The sequence below is a fragment of the Zosterops lateralis genome (genome assembly GCF_965231275.1).
Source record: "Zosterops lateralis genome assembly, chromosome: 6".
In the NCBI taxonomy this organism is placed as follows: domain Eukaryota; kingdom Metazoa; phylum Chordata; class Aves; order Passeriformes; family Zosteropidae; genus Zosterops; species Zosterops lateralis.
In genome coordinates, this window is record NC_139761.1 from 15,068,586 (window position 1) to 15,095,540 (window position 26,955).

Below are 26,955 nucleotides of genomic sequence, written 5' to 3' on the forward strand. Positions count from 1 at the left end.
AAGCAAAAGACCTTGAATACTATCAACTATTATTTTAATATAGCACCAAACCCAAAGCTTTTTAGAGTTTATAAGGCCATAAATAATACATCAATTACAACTATTTATAATTAGTTTTTTTAAAAGCTAATAAATTTAGTGTGGGTTTACTAAATTCCAACACCTTTCTATTTTCCTCCTTTTTATTCGGAGAAGGCTGGCATCATTATGCAGAGTCTGTGCAATAGAAGTAAAAGTTGTTATCATTTCAAATTGTTACTCTACTGTGTCAATGAAGAGTTATTAAACATGAAGATAATCTGCCTTGATGTAACAAGCAAAAAAAGTTCTGATAAAAGTGTATTACCTCCAGTGACTCATCCTGTAATAGCGTAACCAGTTCTTTATGTATTGTGTACACATCAGAATTTAAAAGCTTAGCAACCTAAAAAATGACAGTAAGATAGCAAGGTGAAACATTCCTTAGTTCTATCGCACAACACCACTTACTTACTTTACAGCAAGCATGAAGAGACACAGAAAAAGTGTCTAATATCAGCTCCCTACAGTTGTGTGCTTTCCCATTGATCACATTAAAAATACGCTTACATAAAGCACATGAGTCAAGAAACCGGTCTATTATCTAACTGTGAAACATGGTTTTAGAATTAACTCTATTTCACATTTCCCAAAAATGTTTTTGGCTGCACTGCAAGGCTAGAATTTTCCTTGTGGAGTATTCAAATGTTATAAATTAGGAGAGTTAAGAGTCAGCCTGCTGTATAAATTACAGAAGATAAAATGCAAAATTTTCTTAGCCTGTGCTGGATTTTAACTTTCCTCAACCTTTCAGCTGAAGTTTTCACTCCTTACTTCTTTTGGTTTTTGACTGTGACTTATATGATTCATAAGTCTTATGTAAATTTTTAAAAAACACTAGCAGTCAGTCCATCTCCATGGCATTAAAAGGTTTTATAGCAAGCATAACACAAACTTGAGGAACAAATTTTTTTTGCCACAAGAAATATTTAGATGATGTTTTTTAATGTTTTTTTAAGCCAAGTGAAAATAGGAACTTACTTCCAATCAAGATGAAGCTTTAAGGAAATGGCTACAAGGACTTGTATTTTTTGGAAAGTAATCCAGCTAGCAGGGAATGCCATAAATTACACATTTTTGTCTGTAACATGGTTGCCTAGTTAAGCTGTTACCTAGTTGAAGCTGTTAAATCAATGAGAACTAAATGTACATTTAGACCAAGGTATAATTTTAGTTTTTATAAATGAGCCAAAATACTTTCTTTATATTCAGGTGGTACCTTAATAGTGCTATACAACTAAAATAAAATATTGTGTAGAATTAGATACCAAATTTACAATTTCAACAATTATGTTGGAGTATCATTCATTAAAACAAGGCATCAATAGGTAATGAGAACTAGAAATCCATACATCTTTCTTACAGTGGTGGAAATGGAGCCATTTTTCCTTCTACTAGTCACTTAAATGTTGTTAGCAAACTGCTTAATTTACCAATTTCCCCAGCAAAAAAATGGGATCAAAGCTGAGCTCAAAGACTGAAACACAAACAAGGATTCTCAGTGAGAGAATATGAAAGCATTGAAGATTTCCCTATATTGGTTTCTATATTCAGAAGAGTGTATTTTAATTTCTGGAATTCACTTCATATAGTTACTATTACCTATGCATTTGTACATTTTTTAAATTTTATGAAAATAACAGAGTAGAATTTAGATAAGCTGAATGAAAATATAAGAATACATATGCTGTTACGTCTGCATAAATTTCCAAGTAGTTTCATATTAAATTGACCATTTCATTTAGATTTGTTCCACATAAATATTCCTCACATACACCAGGAAACTACAGTTCTAAAAGTTTTCAGGCACAAAAGGGGGAAGTTCTTTTCTCCCATTTGTCTGTTTTCTAATAGTATTGAAAAACTTCCAAGTATTATAGTTACTACATTTATTTATGTTTGTGGTACTAGATCATCAAAAGTTTCTTTTAGCTTTTGCTCCTTACAATGTGACCTAGCAGTAATCTCTTGTAGCCAAATGTCACACAACTTAATTAAATAATGTGTGTATATGGGTATATACAGAGGTTAGAAGGAACTGAACACTCTTGATGAACTAAATAATTTAAATACATTTTCTCAAAACTCTTTATTTTGGTTGAACAGTCACAAATGTAAGCTTAAAGACAAAAACAAAATAAAATTAACCCATGTGTGCAGTAACAAAGAACCATTGTAGACTTACTTCAAAGAAGCTTATGGCCATGGTATATCTGACAGGAACTTCAGGGTCATGACAAAGGCAGAAGAATATAGAATAAAGTTCTAAATGGAAATTCTTTGGATCCACAAAAACAATCATGGCCTGTGGAAGGATAAAGTCCTTTTTTAACTACACAGCTAAAGGATGACACTAAAAGAGATTATCAGATGAACTTGAGAGATAACAGGTTGTCATTGTGTGGAGGTTTTACTGGCCTTATTAAAACACAAGAACCAGAAAAAATCCAGAGTTGAGAACTAAACCAAATTTATTTGTCTTCCAGACATGCTGCAGGCTGTTTTTCTGAAGATAAGGACTAAAACAATCAGATATAAAACTTCAGATTTACAAATATTGTTAACGTTTCTGTACTCTAGCAAAAACTGTAAATGGATACTTCAAAAACAAAGAACATTTCAGCAAGCAGCAAAGCAAGAATCTGAATTTCAATAAGATTGTGTTTGTACATACCTTGGTTTTGCTCAAATAAACCAACAGATGTCTACCTACATACAGTGTGCTTGCCTTCAAAAGGCAGAAGAAAAAATAATTGTCTATTGGCTCTTGGTACAAACATGTTTTCATTGAATGCAAATGCAGAATGTCAAAATACAAAATAGATTTATAAAAATACGACTGGTATATTTAAAAACTTTGCATAAAATTGAAGACTTTCTGTAATCAGGCAGGAACGTGACTAAAGCATCAACCTGAGCATCCAGTTTCAATCTCCAGCTCCCCAGAATGATGTGACACACAGTGAAAGTGAAAGTGTAGATTCAAGTGGTTTGAAACTGAGGACTCTGTTTCACAGACCTTTTCCCAAATCCTTTGTGCTAAGCATTTGGAGAAATGCGTAGGAAAGAATAAGATCAGTACACTCTTAGAACAACATTTCCTCAGTCAAAATTTGCCAATAATTTTCTGAGGCTCTGCAAAGAGTAGTACTTCCTGCTAAGTCTTCTGGACAACCTCACTAACTGAAACTTTGCAGGAAAGAGCTAAAATCTAGCTAACAATGAAGAATTTGGGAATAACTCCTCTATCACTTGTATAGTGCTATTCGGTAAACCATATGCACACTACAAATTAATATTAAACCTTAAATTAGTATTACTTACTGGAAAATTGTAAGCACAGTTCTTCCTCACTGAAATATATTTCTTTTCCTGTTCCAGAGTTTGCAGATGTAGTTGATTATCATTATGTCCATTTTCCTGCTGTAAACCCAGTGTGGAAAGCTTCTTATAAAACTCCAAAAACCGCAAGTGCTGTTCAGGAGTAAAAATGCCTCAAAAAAAGAAAAAAAAAACAAACCAAACAAAACAACAAACTTTCCTCATTACAAATGCTATTAATAATGTACCCAAACAAAGCTTATTTTTAAATTTATCAAATATCTTAATTTTATCACTCTGCTGCCTCCCACTCCCCTTGAATTTAGCAGAGTATAACCAGAACACACAAGTACTTAGAACAAACTGGAATGTAACTAGCAAGAACAATTCAAAAACTATAAGTAGTACATTACTAATAAGAGAATAATCAAGGAAAGGCTCAATTTTATATTCTAGAGAGGGAGGAAAGCTACAAGTGATTGGTATCAAGAAGGCTGAAATGTTTAATTATTTTTTCTTTTTCAAATTCCACTAGTATCATCAGGCTGAGTACAATTAATAACTCTGACATATATTCAAGCTTTAAGCAGAGAAGTAACAGGTCAGTGATCTTAAACAAGAGGTTTTCGAAAGTCAGATGTGCATCTGCAGTCAGATGTGCTTCATTCCAGTATTCAAAATACTTAAGTACTAGTTGTTGAAATCTTAAATAAGGCAAATAACAGAACAGAAAAGGGTTGAAGTGGTATTGATATTTAACAGCTGGAGAGGGAAAGGACAAACATATAATTATGTAAGTCAGGTTACTTCACGTTTGAAAAAATTGAAACAAAAAAAGAAATTTAAAAAGTCTACTACAAAATAGCAACACACGCACACATACACCCACATACACCCCCCAAAAAACAGCAGTAGCCAACATGGCAAAAGGAAAACTTGTCAAACAGATTCGGTTTTCTTCTAGTATGGGCTAACAGAACCTGTGAAACAAAAGAGGCAGTAAAGGTCGTGAGTTTCACAACAAGGGAACAGGAATGATAGGTTAAAAACTATAAAGGTGCTCCAAAACTGCTTGGAAAAAAAACCAAGAGAAGACTACCCATGTGCTACTGACAAGACAGGCCACTGTATAAAATAAGTTCTATCCCAGCTGTGGTACTATTCAGTATTTTCATTGATTTTCTGGATGCTAGACAAGAGATTTGGCTTATTCAGTATTCTGAAAGAATCAACCAAGGAGAGAGACTACTTATTTTTCAGAAGATAGAGTTTAAAATGATCTTCAGTAACTGAACATATGGTCTTAAAACTTTAGACTACTATTCCATTAGAACAGCAGTAAGGCACCATGCTTAGCCTGATCTGCATCACCTGCACAAGGCCAGGAAATAGAAAGACTAACTAGCTGCTAGATCTTTTTAAAAAAGCAAATTTTCATACTGAAAAAATGTGAAGAACAATGTATCAGGCCAGACACATGAAGTAACCCTTTCACTTCATTCAAGTATACTAGGGTGTAACACTTCAAGAAAAATATGAATTTGTCACATGGAGTTCAGAGGTGAAGAAAGATCAGGAATTAATCATTTAACCTAGAGAAAAGAAGACTGGAAAAACATGATAAACACAGGATGGACTGTCCTAGATCTCTGTTTCTGAAAATAACATTTTGACACTGTGGAACAGCCATGTCAAGTAATCTGTATTGAAGCAATGGTCAATTTCACAGTCTCTAATATAATCATGAAGGTTCATTTTAAAGAGCTGTAGCAAAGATCAAAGGATTTAAGAGTCTAGGGGGAAATTATAATGTTTCTATGCTGTTCCTCCACAGGTAATATATGGTGGGCAGAATTATCAAGGAAAGTTGTGCTGTGCTCAAGTGAAAATTGAAGTACGAATTATGGGTCTAAAAATTATGAGTACAGATGTGCCCTCAGCTGCAGCTGGGGAATCTGCCTGGCATTAGATCTCCTTTCTCCCCTGAAGTTCCTCATGGGCCACACTCTGCACTGTGCCTTAAAAAGGAGATCAAGCACAGAAGTGAACAAAGTTAACATCATAATGTTTTCAAAGGTTTCTAGTTTCAAAAATTCAATCATCCAATCACAAGCTCCAGAACACCCAAATAAATCAGACAAACCAATAAAGATAAAACACCATGTTTCCATCTTTGACCCTGTCTAAACAACACAAAAACAACAATAAACAATACTCAGATGGTCACAATAAGAGGAAATATCCAAAATCTAACCAACTACCATTTTATTTGATACACTCAAATCTGGGTATTTCCAAGGGGTTCAAATTCTCCAATCTTCCCACAGTCTTAAGATTTTTAAAAAGAAATTAAAGCATACCATATAGTCCATTACAAAGTTTCCCTAAATGGAAAGATAAAGAAACTAGGATAGATTCATCTGCTTTGAAGGATTTTTCACAGAACGATTTCACTAATGGGAGAACAGTTTGACTCCGATCATCTGAAAAACAAAAGAAATTTTTAGAGTTCACCATTTGTCAATATTTTAAAAAGAGCACAGAGACTGAATTTCTGTAAGAAATTGAGAAAAATTTCATTTAACATTCTCAGGATTTCTCCTGGCAGGCACTCACTGAAGGTACAAAACCAGAGATAGAGAGAATGATCCTAAATTTAGAACCTTTCCTGTTTTGTTCATTTGTTTGTTGGTTGTTAGTTAAAAAGCATCCCCCAGCAGAGGGTGAGGCAGAGAATAAATAAACAGTCACTACCTTCTCCATCCAATGAGAATACAGAGAGAGAAAGAACACTGCAATATTCCTACAAGATTTCCTCCAATAGTAGGAATACAGGGAGATCAAGACTGAACATGACTGTAACAGTAAATAGAAAAATCAGGATATGCTGCAAGTTAATTTTTTAAACCTATTGAAAAGTGATTCAAAAGTTTTGGTACACAACAAATTCACAGACAAACACAATAATTAAGGACACAGGAAAAAAAATTCAGAAACTAAGGCCAAATCCAAACACTCTGCATCGTTATAAAATAAAGGGGCAAATGTTTGAAGAAATTTGTATCTTTGGACTTATTTTAAATAAAATCATTGTATTAAAATGTTTGAGTTTTAAAGGGATCACGATTTTTTTAATGGTCAGATCAACAGCAAAATTCAGCAACTAATTGTGGCTGAACAAAGTTAAGATGGCCTGAAGAAATATTTTGATATTGTGGGAGAGAAACTCTAGGATATAATTTTGGGTCATCTACCTTCAGAAGTGTTAATTTTCTAGTTCAGCCATGAAAGCAAAACCCACACAAACCCAGTTTCTAGAAACATTCCTTAAAAACCTGTAAATAACTCCTGATTGCTTTCTCTAAGCCTCTTACAGTAACTCAAAGCAGTAGTTACAGCAGGGAGTGGGGGGAGGAGGAGTGAAGACTGAGAGGTGAAAAGAGAGGCACAAACTTGATAGCATCAATACAGAGGCTCAGGAATTAGAAAATTAACCTACTATCATACTTACAGATATAAACACTAACTGCTAAAAAGTCCATTCACAGTAGTCTCCCCAAAACTCTATTATTTTTTTCTTTTCCTTGTCCACTTCTTTATATGGCTTAAATATAACCATATATTGTAGTAATTCATCACCAAGTTCCTGTATAGTACATTTTTGTTGAGTTAATACTTTGTATTCTGTGTACTGATAGCACTACAATAATTGATTAAATACTAGCAACTCAACATTCCTATAATTTATACAGTAATTTTACTCATTCCATTTAGGCATATTATATTAGAAACTTGGAATATGGTAATTGATTCCATGGACAACTAGCTCACCGCCCTTAAACCTTTCTGCATATAAAGCACTGCAAGACAAGAAATACGAGGAAATATAAAGGACAAAGCAATGATCAAAATAAAATCAGAAATCTCTGAATAGTGCAGTCAGAACAAAAAGCATTTAAATACAATTATAAGGTGCACTAGAGCAGTACGAATTGGGCTAGTAAGCCTAAATTAAATTTATACCTGCATCAAACATATCGAGCAGATTGACTAAGGTCTCAAAAGCTGCCAGGCGTACACTGCTGCCCTCATCTCTTGCCAGTTCCACTAACTCAGGAAGCACCACAGTTTTTGTTAGTTCTGTCCTGCAATGTGAAGCAAGCAGTCAAAAGAAAACTTCCAATGAAACAATACTGCCACTGCAAAACAGAATTCTTCCTTGAAATACTCATTTAGATATTTCTTCAGTAGTCAAGAAGAAAAAACTGACAAAGTTCTAAGGAAATTAAAGTCAAATAAAAACCTCCAGTCAATCTCAGGACTTTTCTTTTTCATCAACCAAAGAAATATGCAAATTTTAAATGCAAAACTTTATCATTAAAAAAACATTCAAATTAGCTCAAAATAAATTAGAGAAAATGTAGTCTGAAAAAAATCAAAGGACTCCAGCTATTTCACTGTATCTCTAAGAAAATTCTTATGATCAAATATGCTCAATATGATGGTCCAAAGCCAAAATTTAATAAGTATGAGCCATGTTGGATTGAAGTGTCTGGAAATTTTATACATCAAAGATGAGTCATCTTTAGAGAGAACATCTACTGCTCAGAGAAGATGCAATTTCCCAACTAGTCTAATCTCTGGCTTTTGGCCTTGGTTTAAACTAGTAAAGAAAGGGTTCAGCTTGTCCTTTTTTGCCTTGGTATGTACTGACCTACTAACATATTACTAATACTTAACTCTAGGATGCCGAAATAAAAATATCCCTTCAAACCAGACTAAAGCAGTAACAGCTGCCCCTTTTGTAAGTCAATATAAACAATAATCCTTTCAAATATTTATAATCAGCATCAAAGTGATTTGCACCTAACAGAGTTTATTATATTTACCAACAAATCAAGTGGTGTTAAGAGTATTCTTCCAAGCAAATGATTAAAATTTCAAATAAAATTACGAGAAAATGATAGATCATTTAGTGACAATAACACTAACTAGAAAAAATAAGCATTTTGATTGTTGTCACATTACACCTTCAATATTTGAAAATTTCCTCATGTCTGTTTAGTTATTTTTTAATTTACCTACTACCTATTCATCCTCCACATGACACACTGGAATAGCTTCCATACTGAAAGTACTCAATGCTCACCATTTCTCATGAGATTAAATCATCTAAAGCATTGAGAAGGGATTAAGTAAAAGCTTCAGAGAGAGAACGAATAAATTAATGCTAAAAATAAAAGTTGGTGAGGAAAGAATCAAAGAAAAATACACAGGACAGACCATTGATTGATAACCATGTATTTAGCCCCATCAAACCCACTGTTCTAAGGCAGGGTAAATTACCAGTAATGCTGTTATTTGCCGCTGCAAAATACCTATGAAGTTTTCAAACTTTCAACTCCCACACAGAATAAGTGAAATTTAGTTCATTTTAAAGACACTAAACAGAATTAAGAAAATTTCCTTTCCAGTATGGTTACTTATTAGTATAAGATCTAATCTATCTCTGCTGTCTAGCACTGGGTAAGGAATGTTACTTGATAGATTTTCAATTCTGTAGAAGTTGCTGCTTTTTTTCCTCCCTGACAAAATAACAGGTAGAGAGACCTCAAATTTTAAAATATTCACTCAGAGACCAATCGTGTAATTAACATTTTCTTTTATTAAGTTCCAGACTTTTTCAATCCTATGTGTGAATATTGAAGGCCTTCTAGCTTCGAGCAGAAGTTGATACTGAGCTGAAGTTTGCTTACATTTAGCATCCTTTCTCAAAACACTGCACAATAATTATTAAAACTGCTCATATTTGTCAGAATTTTCAAGTAAGCCAAATACCACCAAATGATAATTGAGATAATTTCAAGAAGAAATAAATGAAGCCATTATTTACAAAAAAACTGCTGGGTTTATGGTTCAGCAATTTTACTATAAAAGAGAAAGAAAAATCTAAAAGTAGAAAAGAAACAACTACCAACAGCCAATTACTAAGAACACATCTGTACATTCCAAATTCATTACTGAGTATGCATGAATTCAGCAATTTTAAAAGGCGTTTTTAGGTCAACATTTTAGAGAAATAATCTGCATTTAAGATCAGTCAGGTAAATTGCACTCACCCTACTCCTCGAGCTACATGTTCCAGTTGCCGACACATGCAAGTTCTGACTTCATATTCCACATCCTGGCACAGTGATTTTACCAATGGAAGAACCTCTCTTTTAATACTAAAGATGTGAACATTTTTTATTAACACATGGAACAAGAATATATAAAATCTATTGAGTAGCACTGAACTTTACTCATATATTAATTGTTTATCCCATATACTACTAATTTATCACACACAGTAAATGATTTTTCTGATAATCAGCAATTAGAAAAGAATATTGTACACTGGATGCAAATATGTGCTACAAAGAAACAGGAAAAGGAATATTTACTGTCATTATAATTTGCTCGTATTTCATCTATTATTTCTTATAAACTACAAAAATAGTAGGTACTACTGTAATAGAATGCTGTCCTCATTTAATAGCCATCTTCAGTACAATTTCTGGACAGCCACTGAAAGAATAAAAAGATTATATACATGGAAATGCAAATCCCAATTAAATGTCTGTAATACCTCATCTTTGATATGCAGGTATCACCCAAGACATAATTAGGAAGAAAGGAGAAAAAGAATTGAAGATTAAAAGCTTGAATATTGCAATATCTTCAGGGTAGTAGACCAAGTATTCATGTAAATCAATGGCAGATACAAAATAAAAAATTTGATTCCTATTTCAGTATAAACACATATTACAACTTGGCAGAATCAGCCATTGTGTTCCCTTTCACTGCCCAAGGTTCTGTCATAAGTATTCATAAATTATCTCTATAAAAATCCTTATGTTATTGGAAAACTCAAGATAAATAATATGTAGACACTGACAAGCCAATTTTCAAGCCAGCTTGCACAGCCTCCATTCATTCCAGTGAAAATTAATTTACTTCTTGCAGAAAAATTTTGCCTCAAGTTTCAAAAATTGTACAATCTTGGGAGTGTTTAGAACACACTAAATTAGAGGGTACATTAAAAAAAAGAAAGAGACTTTTTTAACTTGGAACACTGGAACAGAGGGTAGAAAAACTAATGTTTCATGACAAGGATAGGATATAAATAACCTGGGAGTAACATCAAATAGAAGTTTTTAATTACAGCATAAATTTTAAGAGGAAAAACTGTGCCATTCTGTAGAAGAAAGTGAAGATATGCTTATATATTGCCTTCTCCTGAGGTTAGATATGTCTTCTGGGCATGTACCAAGAGCCCTTCTGAAAGAAGAATGAGAGTGTGTCCTGAATTTTACTCAGCCTGCCACATTCCATACCTGAAGACCCAGCTCTCTCTTCAGGCCTCTGAACTGCACTCAGAGCTCTCTACCAGAAGACCAAGATGTCCCAGAAAATTCTGAATTATCCTTCTTAATATGTAGTGGCTGTGCAGAAAAGGTGCTAAGACATGTTTACTGAAACGAGGGGATTCCTTCTGAACAGCAAGGAATCATGTTGAAGAAACACCACAAAAGATGTGATTATCATGGCTCCTAATTATCACCACTATATTTCCACATAAGATTCCAAGTAATCCCTAAAGTCACTTATTTCCATGAGAATGTAATATCAAATAAATAAATGCAATGGCTGTTCTGACAGAGTCCTAGAGACTTGGAATATAAAGATTTGGTAACATTCTCAAAAAATACTACTATACCATTTTCATTAATTTTTGAATGTCCAACAAGTATAGTCTAAACATCAAATTAAGATTTAGACAGTTTCCTTTTACTCTCTAGTGTTTCTAGTTCTTTTTTACTGAACTAGTGCTTCTAGTTCTTTTTTACTGAAGAAAAAATAATCTAAGGAAATTTATTCTTAAATGTCTTTTCATATTGTCCTGTTGTTCTTCCTTTCTGTTATGCTGTAATTCTTACATTTTGGGGCAGATCAAAATTATTAGAATGGACTTCCTCAGACAGACAGTTTCTGGGCATTTAGTGGCCCATGGTGGGTTTCTACTGTAATTCACAGTCGCGTTGTGTTGGATTGCTCAGAGAGCAAACACATTTGGTGAAGTGGTCCTACTATCATAAGCCTGAGTAAACTGACCAAGGAATGTACCACACCAACTGCTTTGGGCAGATGAGTGACTCAGATTTACTTTCATCATTGCATCCTCTTCTGTCCAGACTCACAGATACTGAACCTAAGGGCTGGATAGTATCAGGGAAGAGCAGTAGTTCCTGATATATCTACATTTTAATTAGGGATGGAAAAAACCAGATCTACATGCTAAATTTGGTCACATAACAAAAAGTTAGGAATGGAATTCCTCTTTCTTTGACAAGAAACTCTAAGGGGATGAAGTTGTGTTCTGTGCCTGTAAGTAAGAAATCCACTGCGTGGTTTATTTTCTAGTAAGAAAAACAATATGGAAGAGTGGCATGAAAATGGTATCCATTCAAATGTGTGAAAGAACATACAAATTCAAGTTATAAAATGATGAACATCAGCAAGTCTGGACATGCTAGTTAAATAATGAAAGGAGTCTGTGAAAAAAAAAATCATTTTTTGCAATAAAGTCTACTTTTCTTGTAGTAGTTTTTGTCCAGTAAGGAAGAAATACTAGTTTACACTGTGGAATGAAAATATATTGACAGCCTACTTACATATGAGCTTCAAATTTGTTAGCTACTTTTCCCATGATTTTACAACTAACTAAGCGGGACTGAAGTGTTTGAGAAAGTTGTGCTTTGGAAACAAGTGGATTCAGGATCTGCATGGAAAAAAAAGAAGAAATATGAGCAGAAAAATTGTGAGCATTAAATAAAGTATTCCTCTTCTTTAAAAAAAAAATCTAGAAAAACTTATCCCAAATGTCATTAACCTTTTCACTGAATTAATCAGTACTAACAATAATGGTGCCTATGCACACTAATAGTCGATTTTATTTAAATGACATCTTTGAAATTACTTTGCAATTAGATTTTGGAGGTGACTAGAATAATTTCTCTATGTTTCTTCCAACCTAATTTTTTACCCTTTAGAAGATGTTTTTTTAAACAGTTTTGGATTTTACTCTTATTTTAATGAGAATTTTTGTACTACACAAACAATCTTATATTTAAGTCTCCATATTGTTTTAAATTATACACACAGTCAATATGTCTGCTGCAAAGCTTTTAATCTCAACAAAATACGAATACTTAAAAGTGAATAAATTAGCAGACTAAAGGAGACTGGCATTATAACTTAGGGACAGATTTTCTTCTTCCTTCTTGAGCTACACAGTGAAAAATTAAGAGTGCAGTGCATTAGAGTTTTTGGTACACCAAGAACTACTGAAATACACTAAACAATGCATCTCCAGCATTCAGTTCCATTTAGCAGATTATTAGAATTGTAGTTCAATAGTAAAAAAAATGTAGTTTCTTCATTAAGACATAAAGTGAGATACTATCCTGTAAACCAAAACAGGATGCAGGAAACGTTACTGAGAATACAAAGTGCAGTGGATGTGTTACAGTGGAGTGTAAGTGTTGACTTTATTTGCTGAAGAACACTATTTTTTTAAGCTAATCTTCCTGTCTCACCTTTTTGCTCATTTGTCTCTTACAGTGTGTTCCACAACCACAATCCACAATTACCATTTTCACAGATATAGAACTGCCACTAATCTGACTGAGGTGAATAAAACTTGCAGGGAAATACAGTCTTACAATCTTAATATTCTTTTATGTTAGCATGAGAGATTAGTATTACCTCATGTCTGACAGTTTCTTTTGGTAAAGCTTCTATTACAGCAAGAAGAGTTTCTAACCATGCATTGCTGACACCTGTTTAAAAGAAATGAGTTATATGTGATGTCTTATATTGCACATACAACTAAACCAAAATATACATCAGTTTTACAAAATTTGCTTTAACTTTTTACACACGTCTTCAAGGAACTATGTATCTGAAAACCACTATATTAACATTCAAGACTTCAGAGTAAGAAGTAGGATAGGTATGAAGCAAAGTCTTCCCCTGTTTCTTTTCCCTTTCCAATTCCTATATAAAATTATAACTAGTCTAATTGCTTTATAAAGCTAATTTCCCTCATTTAGAAGCACTGAAACTTTCTAGTCACACAACAGACCTTTTTTTCCTTGGTATTCTAAAATTAGTGTCAAAGAAATTAAGAAAAAATAATCAACACAGAAGAAATGTCAACCATCCTCCCTCCATTTTCTCAGCCACAAAACGTTGGCACTTTAGGAGAAGCCCAGACTCAGAAACAACTTTCGGATTTAATCCTTCAGACAAAGTGAGAGGGGTTTTTTTGCTTCAATCAGAATTACATTTAAATATCAGTATGAAAGTGGTCGTCATGCCAAAATCTTTTCATTCATGCAAGTCTAGACACAAGGTCACAGTGGTTGCACTGTTGATACAGTATTGTAAGGTCACTAGGGAAACAAAACATGTAGAGGTCATCAGCCATCAGAGTAGCTGTACAGCCCCGACCTGCATCTCTGTGTTCCAGGTTCTGAAGAATGATGTGTAGGAAGGAGTGGGAGTACGTATGAATGGACACCGACTCCTCTTGCAGAACAGTCAAAAAAGAAACAGCAGCTGTTAACTGCATTTCCACTCCTGCAACATGTAGAACCTCCTGTACAATTACAAATTATAAAAATTTAGAAAGTGAGGCAGAAATGTACTGAAAGAACATCCAAATTTTTACATTCACTTTTAGAATTAATATGCAACAACTTGGGTTAACTACAAAATTTGCTGTAAAATTATTTTCTCTTAACAGCAATTTATTGCAGACAATTAATTTTCTTGATATATCATGATATATCATGAATCTTGTAAGAAATAAGAAGGTACTTATAATATCTTTTGTGACTTTAAGTTTCATCAATGCAATGTGTGGATTTTTCTAGTTTACAAAATGAGGGGTAGAAACAGACCAGCCAACAATTGTACTTCTGCTGTTTATGCACATGAATTAAAATAAAAAGTTTTTCATTCATTCATTCCTGCATTCCTAGACAGTAAAATAGCAGAAGACAATTTAAATTTTATCCCTCGACTAACATGGAATGCAAATGAAAAGTACCTATATATAGTCTTAAGAATAAAACAAGATACACTAGAATATTTACCTAGCTAACTAAACATTTAGTACTTCTGAGCTCTGACACACAAGAATGTCATTAATTAGGTTGTCTTTAAAATCATCCATTCAAAAGTTAAACAAAGTTAATATATTGAAATGAAATATTACTATTTTTTAAATTTGAAAACAGGCATATTAAATTTTCAATTTCAGATTTATGCACAGACCATGCAGGATGCAATCTTTGACACAGCATTCATTGTAAGTATTGGTAATTGTAAATCTGTCAACTAAGTGTACCATTTGTTTACTTTTCTAAGTGTGTCTTTCTATTTCACGAGAAAATAAAATGTTCATTGTTCTACTACTAAAGCATTATACTCATTTTACAAGTGATTCCAAATTCAGTAGGAGTTTAAAGCCTGCATTTCCTACTTAGCACTCTATATATGTGGGTTTGCTTCTTTTTTAAAGTGCTTGATACGAACAGTGTTTTCTCAGATCACTCACCAAAAATCAAAAACAAACTGGACTTTTAATTGAAAATAAAAATGTCTGGATCAGATTAAAAACAATAATAATTTTGCACCTAAGTGCATGGTTGCTTATGGATTGGACTCTGCACTCAGTTACAAACTGGCTGCATGGCCAGGTCCTGAGTATTGGTGAATGGAATTACATCCAGTTGGCAGCCAGATAGAAGTGGGAATCCCCAGGGCTCAGTGTTGAGGCCCGTCCTGTTTAATATCTTAATTAATAACCAGGCCAAGGCCGATGCTCTGAGGTTCAACAAAGGCAAGGGCTGGGTCCTACCCCTGGGTCACACAACACCCATGCAGGGCTACAGGCTGGGGACAGAGTGGCTGGAGAGTGGCTTTCCTCACTGAAAGGGTGGTCAGGCATTGGAACAGGCTGCCAGGGATGTGGTGGAACTACCACTCCTGCAAATGTTCAAAAGGCATGCGGATATGGAACTCAGGGACATGGTGATAATCGTGGTGCTGGGTAAACAATTGGACTCAATAATCTTAGGGTTTTTCCAAATTTAATGATTCTATGACTCCAAGCTTTGCATATCACAGGAATTTTGCTGAGAAAATAGTTTGTAGAGAACATCTGAGAAATTACTACTTGACTTGATAAAAACCAAGAAGTTTTCATTCTACAAATATCAAACCATTTGTACATGCAAATGTACACAGAAATTATTAGCTTGTTTCAAGGAGAACCATAACTTATCTCTCAAGACCTGTCTCAGTTTAAAACTATGTTTTTTTCTAAAGAGATTCTTTGTGTCCTTGCTCCCATAAATTAAAAAAAGAAACAGCACTGTGCTGCTTTCCAACAAAATATTTGCATTCAATACCCACAGAAACTGCCTTCTTCTTATTTCCACAGACTGTCCTTGTTCCACCATTGCTCTTACAGCCACAGACAAGAAAGAATAAGGACACCCACCGATTTTGTATTTCGAATATTTCTGGGATCAGAATATCTGTCCATACTTTTCTGGGATTCTGGCTTACACTTGTTCAAAAAAACATCACCAAGAGAACCAAGAGCACTATCTACACACTATAGATGCTAACACAGCAGTGCAGACCAGAAAATTATGGAGCAGTGCCAGGTTAACAGTTGGACTTGGTGAACTTAAAGGTCTTTTCCAACCTAAATAATTCTGTGATTCTATGAATTCAATTTTCCGTACATATTTACTTTGTACGCAATACAAACAGGGTTACTTACCAACAAACAAAGTTTCCAAATAGCCTCCTCCACTGATCCCCATAACTCTGGATAGTCATGTGTGAGAACACATTCTCTGGATGTGCCTCCTCATGGACCTCGGGAGACATTGAAATATAAATTTCTAGACTGCTTACACACCTGCCTGCACTGATGTTTACACTCAGAACTGTACAGTTCTGCATTTGGAAATGTATGGGTTTCCTCTTTCCGTTTTCATACAACCCAAGCTGAGTAACTTAAATTTACTTAATTTAAATTTATTTATTTAGAAAGTAATGTATTCTTCTATACATGGATACTCCACAAATTTTCATTCCAGACTAAAAAAGCTCTCCCTATCTTATTCAGACAAGCATATTTAATGGAATTTAAGGGTATTAGCATGTTCTTAACTATTCTAATGTCTACAAGTTAAACTCGGACATCAAATTAGAAAACTTGGCTTATTCCATTAATTGGAAAAAAGAAAATTCACCTCTAGTTTAAATCAACATTTTGTCCTGCAACAACAGAATTCTTTTGAAGGAATGCTGCAAGCAGAGACATAGGCAAATCATTTTACTGATTGCAGTGGTATGATAGAAATTTTCATTTAAGACTAAAAGACACAGAAATAATGGAGATTACAGAAGCTCAAGGATACAATAAGAATGGACATTAAAATTAACGTTAAGTATAAGGAAGGACGAAAATCACCCCACCTTTTCTTAAACTATAAAATCAGCTATGGAAAAGAAAAGCTTTCAAGAGGAGGCTGATATATTAGGAAAATAACTACCTACGAAAATCAGTTTGGAACTAATCAGACAACACTGAATAAAGCTTGATGTATACACAACAAGAAGAATAAGCACAGTTCTCTGCAATCACAGCATTTGGAAAAATGTTTATTAGTCATTCAGATAGACACCTGCAATCTCCCTCCATCACTTTTGGTTGCAGAGCCCAAAGATGGAAAGCAGGAAAAATACTATTAACATCATCTGAAAAGAGCCATTTTGTGCACAAAGAGAAATGCTTGTAAGAATGTCGAAGCTTTCCCTAGATCTGCATTTCAATGACTTCCAAGGTTCATGAGGAGGTGCATGCAGAAATCCAGAGTGGGCTCTCTATGCAGAACAACACATACAAGGATACAATTTCATTTTAACGGCAGAATTTTAAAAAACACCTTCCTAATCTCATTCCTACGTTAACATCTAAATTATATACTGTAGGTTTGTTTAAATAGCATAACCAAAATACTGACAATTAATTACTTATGTATGTCACATTTATTGATGTATTGATTTTACTCATCTGAGACCTAAAACACTTATGTTAAATAGTGTCTTTGATAAAATTTTAATTTAATTAGATTTCACAGAATGATAAGCAATTTGCATACACCCATTTCTATATCTCTAGAAGTAACCAGATTTACCAATTTTTCACAAATTAAATACAAATTTGCAATGTATTCAGACTGAATATTCCTTGCATTTATTTCTTTCTTCATCTGCTTTATCCTCAGTTCTAATAAAAACATTAATTTAGCTTTGGGTGTCTGCAAGCATGCTAAGTACACTGGTTTCCTTATGCAATTATATGGTGACAATACTTCCAAATAAACAGCCCTCTGAAACTACTACAAAATTAGTTTTTCATGTGCCAATTTGATTTCACAAATGAAACTACTCCCAACCTAAAGAAGTAGAACCTAGTGCAGTAATTTAAATCAGTTTATTTTCCTGCAAGGGCAGATTACATTTGCAAGACTCTAATCGCAGTTGAGTTCAATTATGCCTTTACAGACTATAAAAGTTTCCATTTAATGGTCAGGATGATTCCTCCAATAAAAACAAGGTTAAGAAAAAAAAAAAAAAAAGGTCAGGTTAACAATGTCAAAAACAGTTTTGCAGTTAAAAGTGCAGTGCACATGGCTACAACATCACTTTACTTCTATTACAGATAAATAATATTAGATAACAGAACACCATTGAAGAACTGGCTTTATAATTGCATTGCCACAGAAAGGAACTTAACTCCTATACATTCCACAAAGTTTGAGTTTAAAAAGCTTAAACTTGAAAGGAACGCCTGGATTTAGACTGACCTCATTATATTTTACTTTTTTACCTCTGTCTGGAGCCCATTAACTTAGGTTTCATTTATTTTATCATCTAGGAAGTCATCCAGTTTGGGTTTAAATGACACTGTAAGATGAAAACCACACTACTTTTCTGAGCAATTTGCTCAAAGATTGATTGCATTTATTATTAAAGTTGTCTGCTTCATTTCAAATATTTCTATCTTCAATGCTTCTTTCTTCATATACTGTTTTCAGCTGAATGTCTTTAGTATTATACAGGAAGATACTTTTACAAAGTAACTAAGTACACCCTGATCAAAGATCACACTGAGATCTAACTGTCACTGTACAAATACATTCCAGGCTCTAGGCCCTATTCATGCAAATGATCATACTTTCAAATATTTTCTTCATCCCTATATAAAAAAAAACCTTAAAACTAGAATCAAAAACTGTATTCCCATCTAGAATTTTTATTGAAGATGGGCTAAGACCAGCACTTCTCTACAGCCTAAAAATAAGTGTTGAAAATCTCCAGTGTTTCCTATTCCTCCTTAACTTCAGAAAGAATTCTGCCCTCAGGGTAGAAAACCAGAGGCATAAATGGATTCAGTATGGTAAGCATAAAAAACCCAAACCAACTTTTCTTGAAGCCAGTAGGTTGGTTTAGAAAGACTGCATTACATATGTCAGAATAATGTGGTTCTAACTGCAGATATTTCGTGCAAGTTGAAGGGTTACCAATTACTTCGCAATTTCAAGTCATTCTTCTCAAAGCATTTTTACACTCATACATACTTAAGCAAAATACCTATTAACCTGCATCTTATAGTGCAGACAGCAACCAGACACACTGTAATGTTTTAAAGTGTCTAAACAATCTGTCAGTCTATACCAGCCCTTAGTGCTGAGGAGAACTATTTCTTGACCATTTGCTGAATCTAAATAACCAGACAAAAGTAGGAACAGTTTGTCTTAAGAAAGAGAAATCTCCTGAGATCACAGATGTTTCAGGAGGCAACATAAAGTTGAGAGGTGATGTCTAATATTCACAGAATGCCTGAGGCTGGAAGGGTCTTCTGGAGGGCATTTTGTCCAATCCCCCTGCTCAAGCAGGGCCAGTTACAGCTAAGACATGCCCAGACTGCTTTTGAATACCTCCAAGGAGGAAGGCAATAACGTCTCTAAGCAACTTGTGCCACTGCTCAGTCACCCACACAGTGAAAAAGTGATTCCTGATGTTCAGAAGAAACCTCCTGTGTTTGTTTGTGCTTACTGCAACAACAGTTGAAGCTCTGTCTGTCACTGGGTATCACTGTAAAGAGCCTGTCTCTGCCTTTGCTTTGTCAGGTGCTTGCATACATTGGTAAGGCCCTCTCCAACCCTCTTCTTCTGCAGGAGTCCTCCTAGGGGTCTTTAACATTATTAAGTTTTGCATTTGGATTTGTGATTTAGTTTGGTCTTACTTGGCCAAGGCTGCTCCTTAAACTACACCTTTCATGAACCTGTACACTTCTGGGAAAGGGTTCATATCTGGGACAGAGTGGAAATACAGAGACAGGTATCTTCTCCACAATCACAGAATCATAGAATGGTTTGGGTTGGAAGGGACCTTTAAAAGTCAGCTAGTCCACCCCCACAGCAATGAGCAGGGACACCTTCCGCTAGACCAGGTTGCTCAGAGTCCCATCCAGTCTGACCTTGAACCTTTCTAGGGATGGGGCATCCATAACTTCTCTGGGCAACCTGTTCCAGTGTTTTACCATCCTCATGTTAAAAAATTCTTCTTTGTATCTTGTCTGAATCCACCCTTCTTTAGTTTAATCCCACTGCCCCTCATCATATCGCAAAAGGCACTGCCAAAACGTTTGTCCTCATCTTTTTTATAAGCCCTCTTTTAAGAACTGAAAAGTCAAAATAAGGTGTACCCAGACCCTTCTCTTCTCCAGGTTAAACAACCCAAATATCCTTTATGAAAATACCTCTATACAAAATTACTATATAACATTACATGGTCAGCATGCATTTATCACAGCTATCAGTGGCTTACTAAAAATGTAGAGGGAGAACATGAAATTGCACAGACAGCTAAAAGCAAACTATAGTTTTCTGGACACCACCATGAAGATCCTGATGTTTGGATGAAAGGAGATTGAGAACATCAGAATCAACCATTAGGACTGGATAGTCCTCAAAAAGAATTCTCAAAAAACTGTCAAAACACTGGTAAATCTTTAGAAGTTTTAAATAATATTATTTCTGCTTTTTTTTTCCATCCATTGTAACAATTTTTTAAAAACTGTTACAAGTATTACCGGTAATACTTTATAAGTTCAGTGAATTAATGCAGAAGACCTACTGGACTGACACCTCCTAGACTGAGTTTGCAATAGAAGTGTGATTTTTTAAATTTTTTTCGTTAAAAAATACTTAAACGGGCAGAAAAAGATACATTCAAACCTCAACATACAAAACTTACTCTGATTTTTGGTAAAACCCGACGAAGTGTTTCTGCAGGATTCTGTCGCATAAGGACTGGAAGATTTGCCACCACACTTGTTCCTTGGATATCCTGACCAGAACTTACAAAAACATAAACATACAATACAATAAGTAATACAATTACTTACTGTGATGATTACAAGCTTATGGCTTTCATTAAAAAATAAGACAAAACCAAGAAGAATAAACCTCCATTATTCAGGTTTTTTATGCAAAGCAAAGAGAGGTTGTTTTTTTTTTTTTTTTAATAATATGTAGTAGAAGACCATATTTAAAAATAGCAACCTATCAAGCTATTATATATAATTTCCTACATGGACTGTTTTAATTTTTAGTGAAGCTTTGCATAAAAATACAAAACTTTTGAAAGACTTTTTCAAACCAGATGATCAAGGCAGTGGTTTCATGGAATCTTTTGCCTTATAGCAATACAAGAGATAAACCATAGGAAGGAGGCAAATAGAAACATACATGAAAACAGCACGCAATGTACAACATTTTAACAGAAATCTACCATTATTTCCTTTTTGTAGGGAAAGCAGTCAGATGTATAGTCATATGCACACAAACACGATTAAAAATGGAAGTAAAAAGTTGGTTAAATTACACATCTTGTATCTTTCTCCTCATTCTGTCTCTCTCAATGGTATCCCACAATTGAAAAAAGAAACAAAAACAAAGCAGGATGGGAAGGAAATGGTAGGCAGCAATTAAAAAAGTACGAGACGAAAAGAAAAATTACTCAAGTGGATCAACTCCTAGAAGAGAATCAGAAAGCAAGAGGGTCTGGATGCCAAAATTAAAACTAAAATTAAACATCAACACATCCTTTTCCTTTGGCAAAGCACACATATCTTTGTGTTATCCAGTAGTAATGCAAAAAGCCAAGGTAACTTGGAGAAGCTATTTAATTGAAATTTTATTCATTTTGTATCAAGATGGAAGAAATCCTAACTGCTAAAAAATGCAAACAAAATGCTACCATTATCCATCAAAATGTAAAAAAAAGGGAAGCATTTCCCTTTAAACCAGAAATTCTTAGTATCTGGCTTACTGCCAATTAAGAATGTGAAGCAGGAGGCATTTCAACACCTACACAGTCTGTAATTTTCCAACTGCAGAAGATTTCTATTTCTACCAAATGAGCTGCACCATAGATTTTCTTTAAATATTGAGGACTTCAGAATTATAGTGAATTATTGCTAAATGCTCAGATGTATACATTTTTGGAGTAATAAACAAATTAAAATAAATGTTAAGTCTTTTCTTCAGAGTCACAGTATTAAGAAGGCACAGTGTTATAAAGGCACTATTTCTTTATTAACAGTGCTAACTACAGAAGAACACAACAGAGCCCTATACTTAGAAGTAATTTAGCTCAGCCTCTTTGTGCTAGAAAAATCCACATATCATTTAAATATAAAACTTCAAGACTCATCTTCTGAGTTCATCCCACAGGAGATCCCAGTGACTTAGCAATGCTGGGAATCCTCAGGCAGGGAGGGAAGCTCTTGGGCCCCAACACTCCTGTCCTAATACTTCCTTCCTCTGCAACAACTGCTTGCTGGTACCAGACCTGGTCTAACTGCAAGACCCACTGCAAAGCACTTTTCAAATACTTCTCAAGCACAACCACAGAACTAAGCCTTATCCCTCTAGCCCCTGCATTTGCTTTTACTTGTTTCCTCTACCAGCACAGAATGAAGTCCACATATATTTGTCATATCTTGAGATTAAAGCAAATCCTCCCAGAAGGAAATGGAAAGTGATGTGGACTGAAAACTGAGTGAACTCTAGAGCCTAAAGGGTTGTGATTAGTGGCAAGGAAGCCAGTCATAGGTGGTTTACCTCATGGTCTACCTTACTGAGGGCAATAAAGTTTTCACTAATGGCCTGGGTATGGGACAGAGTGCACCCTCAGTGTATGCAGATGACACAAAACCAGGAGGAGGTACTGACAGACCAGAAGACTTGTCTTCAACAAGCTGGAGAAACAAACCAAAAGGGATCTTAGGAAGACCAGCAGCAGGAAATGCAAGTTCTGTAGCTGTGGCAGAACAGTCCCATGCACCAGGAGAGGCTGGGGACCAGCCAACTGGGAACTGGCTTGGCAGGAAAGGACCTGGAGGTCCCGGTGGACACAAAACTGACCTAGAGCCAAGAATGTATTCTTGTAGGAAAGGTAGCTGACAGCACCCTGGGCTGCACTCAAGAGCATCACCAGCAGCTCAAGAAACATTATTATTTTTCTCTCTATTCAACACAAGAAAATCACAGGCAGGCACCGGCAAGTTCATTGCAATCTTTGTGCAGAAGCTTAGACAAAAGGAATTTTTAATTTTGAGAAGAGAAAGCTTGGAGGCCTTATTTGACATGTGTAAACTCTGACGTGAGACAGTAAAGAAGACAGAGGCAGATTCTTCCCAGTGGTGCCCAGTGATACGATGCAAAACAATTGGAAAAAATTCAATACACAGGAAATTCTACCTAAACCTTAAAAAACCCACCAATTCTTCTATTTTAGAGTATTCAAATATTGGAATGAGTTGCCCACACAGGTGGTGCAGTCTCCATCCATAGGATTCAAAATCCTGAGTTCAGGACAAGACTCTGAATATATTGCTCTAATTGACACTATTTTGAGCAGGGAGGTGGACTAGATGATCTCTAGAGGTCCCTTCCCACAACTATATATGATTATGTTCAGGGTATGTCTTGCCAACTTTTCAAACTTTCATGAAGCTCAAGGAAGACAATAAGATTTCTTACATTAATTTTTAAAGCATTTTTAAAAATAGATTCTACAAGATAAGAACAAAGAAAATTTTAAAAGTCCCTGGGTACTCAGTTAGAAACACTTCTATCTGAAAATGGATGGAAGGACTACAACTCCTTCTGCAGCAAGAAGAATGAAGATTAGTCAACTGGATGTACTGTGAGACAATATTACCACAAAGGATTTTGAAAAAGAGAAGATAGATTTACATTTCTCTCTCCTTCATTCACACTACATGATGGCAGGAGCAGAATACAGTATTGTAAAGAAGACTGAGGCACAATGTTTACCCAAGCTCTAACTGAAGCTCTGTTTGTGTAGAGGCTTTTCTTTCACACTGTGGCTAACTGCACCAGTTCAGCAAAAATGACTTGTTAAATAGCCATTGTTGAATCAACCACTGAAGTCTGTGCTCTGTGTAAACAGAAGTTCTGATAAATGGCTGCAGGGAATTACAGTGTTAACTCACCACCCCTTAAGTGACATTATTTTCAGTCCAAGATTCTATAATGTTCTATGTTGGTCCGAATCTAAATTTGTTGAAGTAAAAATTTAGCAACTTCAGTGAGTGAGGTATTAGAATAACATGATTTAAAAAAAAAAAAATTCAAGTATTCTGTAACTAACTGGGCATTAGGAAATGAAATTCCTAATTCATTAGGAAATTAAATACAAACACTCAAACGTCAAAAAGGGCATCCATGGTTGTGGGAATCTTTGGACACATTCATAACTCATCTGCACAATGTCTTGAGCAATGTGATCTAGCATCAAATGGCATCAGACTTGGAAGTTGGCTCTGCTTTAAGCAGGGTATTGGACCAAATGATTTCCAAGGGTCTCGAGATGTAGGAATGCATTTCCCACACTCCCAGCAGGTGCTTCTAAATAGGGAAAGAGTTTCAGTTCACCTTTAAACATTTTAGTAAGTTTACCTAAAAACTTCCACACCCTTCGGACAGTAATTGACTCAGTGCCAAGAGTCACCTATTGGAGAAACACCTATTGGATCTTGTCACCATTCTTCAGACCCTCTATCTCCCTCTCTTGGCTGCAACCCAGGTTATCTCTCTCCTAAAACATTCAGTACTTAGAAGGGAGCACAAAAGAAAGTAAAGGCTTTTTGGAGTGTCTTAGCAAGGCCAGAGGTTGGAGTGTCAGAGGTTTTCTCAGACATCTGTGCATGGTTCTTTCATTTGTTTTCTGTAACGTTTGTTATCTTGATGTTTTACTTATTAAACTTTTGATTTACAAAACACCTCAGAGGAGTAGTCTCGCTCAAATTAATTTTAGCCACTTCTCTACAAAGGCTGGACCCTCAGAGACTGATACATTAGCACCTGGCTTATTGCACTCTGGCCACGAGCTAACCTGTATCACCCACCCACCTAAACTATTCAGTGACTGGGATTCTTAATCCTAGACCTAATTCCCTATTTGTATAAAAGTTCAGTGCCTGACAGGATTTAGCCTTTTCCGAATTATTCGACTTCAGTTCTCCCTCCAGGATTTCTGTTTTCCTGTACAATCTACTGTTGCCAAGGCAAACTAGAAATCCAGATAAATATTTCTGTCAATAACATTAAAGTGTATGGCTCATAAGACTTCCTTCGAGAATCACCTTTAGTTTATTGTGAAAAATTTTACATAGCAATATTTCAAATGCAGATGGGTAGACACAGACTTAAACCTACTACACTGCTTTCTAAGTACTGTTCTTGCTAATAAAAACTAACACTTTTATAAGAATTTTGGGGTTTTGAGGGGGTTTTGGGTATAAATTTTTATTTGACTGAACAGTGTTAGCTTTTTAGTAAAAAAGGGGGGAATCTAGAAATTATGAAAACGTCTTGGAATCACAAATATTGATGTGTCATTTAAGACTACCTTTCATTTTATTTAAGTGAATATTCCTTTGATAAAATACAACCTAGTATTTTCTGTAAAAGTACAATCCTTTCTTTACACTGGTGTAATGCAGAAACTTTCCTTTTATTTCATGTGAGGTATGCTTACATTTCAATTATACTTCTTTAAACATAAACCATGTAACAGTAGTGTCTGAACAGCTATTTCACATTTATTGTAGTGATTTATTAAAAAACTATGGACATTGATCTAATACCAATATCCAACTATGACGGACAAAGACTCTCTAACAGTTTAAAGTTAGAAAGTGTATGTTTATTACGACGCCGGGCAGCGTGTGGGATAGCTCCCAGAAACACACGCGCAACTTACAGATCATCACAGGGCCTTTTATCTACAGAAGTATTGAATACACAAACTACAAATGCATATTCATAGCTCTGATACCTCCCATTCCCCGCTTCGTATGGTAATTAGCCCAAAAAGCCACCAAGCATGCGTAGTTTGTTCTTTGAAATGGGTCGGTGGTCTTTTTAATGGGGTGGGGTCCCAAAATGATGAAGTAAGATTGTCTTCCTCAGCTCTGACTTTTTAACCTTTAGTGTTTGTGACAGCTAAATCCTGTTTTTCCCAGGACTGTTTGATTTATGATTGTATTGTATTCATGGGGTCTATTGATTATTCAGGATGCAGAACCTCTAGTTTGACAGCTCCTCTGATTGATCGGTTCCTTCCAAGGATTATCAGTTCTTTCAGTCTGGCTTCTGTTAGCAAAAGGGAAGTCCTAGCTACATTATCTCAGCACTATCTATTTTGACTACAGTCTTTAATTCTTCTAAATCTATGCCTCATTTTCCCCACTTCTCCTTTTAAAGTGAGTAAATTCTTTTACTCAAAAGTGTCAATCCAATCTGTACAGCTAGTGTCTCTTAAGATCAAGCCATACGCTTTTGATAATGAGGTTAAGGCTGCTATTCGTCGTAGCATCTTTCAATTCCAAACAAGCATCGCAACAGATAAAACTAGACTTATACTAACTAGAATAAGCAACACAACTATAGGGTGGAGTAAGGCATTTAGTATACCAGTTGCTGTTGGAGACCACTCAAAAAGCACATCCCACCAGTGATGAGACAAATGTTTCTTAAGCCTCTTAAATACTCCTTTGATGGTTTCTGTGTCATAGTGAATTGTAATTAATGTCCTTCTTCCCTCTTCTTTAATTTCCTTTAAGATTTCTTTCAATCTGGGATGTTCCTATGGGTACAGGCAGTATCTTACAGGTGCCCGATAGTAAAAATCACATCCTTTAATTCTGACAAAATTGCAAATACACAAATTGAATTGGGTAATTTGGTTGTCTATTTTTATGATGTGGCATGCTCTCTTTGGACAGACACAACCTTGCCCTGTATACACCAGTGAAGTTTTCTG

At 35.1% G+C, this 26,955-nt stretch overlaps 1 protein-coding gene across 4 annotated transcripts in view; it reads right to left on the bottom strand.

Annotated features, from left to right (window-relative positions):
* PPP4R4 (protein phosphatase 4 regulatory subunit 4) overlaps window positions 1–26,955 on the bottom strand; it is a 65,359-nt gene that overhangs the window by 16,768 nt on the left and 21,636 nt on the right. For 2 of the 4 annotated variants that reach the window (XM_083862860.1, XM_083862859.1), the window contains exons 3-12: window positions 20,854–20,956; window positions 13,954–14,101; window positions 13,207–13,280; window positions 12,114–12,220; window positions 9,519–9,626; window positions 7,423–7,544; window positions 5,760–5,882; window positions 3,403–3,572; window positions 2,264–2,383; window positions 347–424 (exon numbers count right to left, since the gene is read on the bottom strand). In XM_083862860.1, coding sequence (XP_083718986.1) covers window positions 347–424; window positions 2,264–2,383; window positions 3,403–3,572; window positions 5,760–5,882; window positions 7,423–7,544; window positions 9,519–9,626; window positions 12,114–12,220; window positions 13,207–13,280; window positions 13,954–14,101; window positions 20,854–20,956 — 1,153 coding nt within the window. Of the gene's footprint in view, window positions 1–346; window positions 425–2,263; window positions 2,384–3,402; window positions 3,573–5,759; window positions 5,883–7,422; window positions 7,545–9,518; window positions 9,627–12,113; window positions 12,221–13,206; window positions 13,281–13,953; window positions 14,102–16,300; window positions 16,399–20,853; window positions 20,957–26,955 lie in introns of those variants that run through there. The other 2 variants (XM_083862862.1, XM_083862861.1) reach the window with 2 other exon arrangements.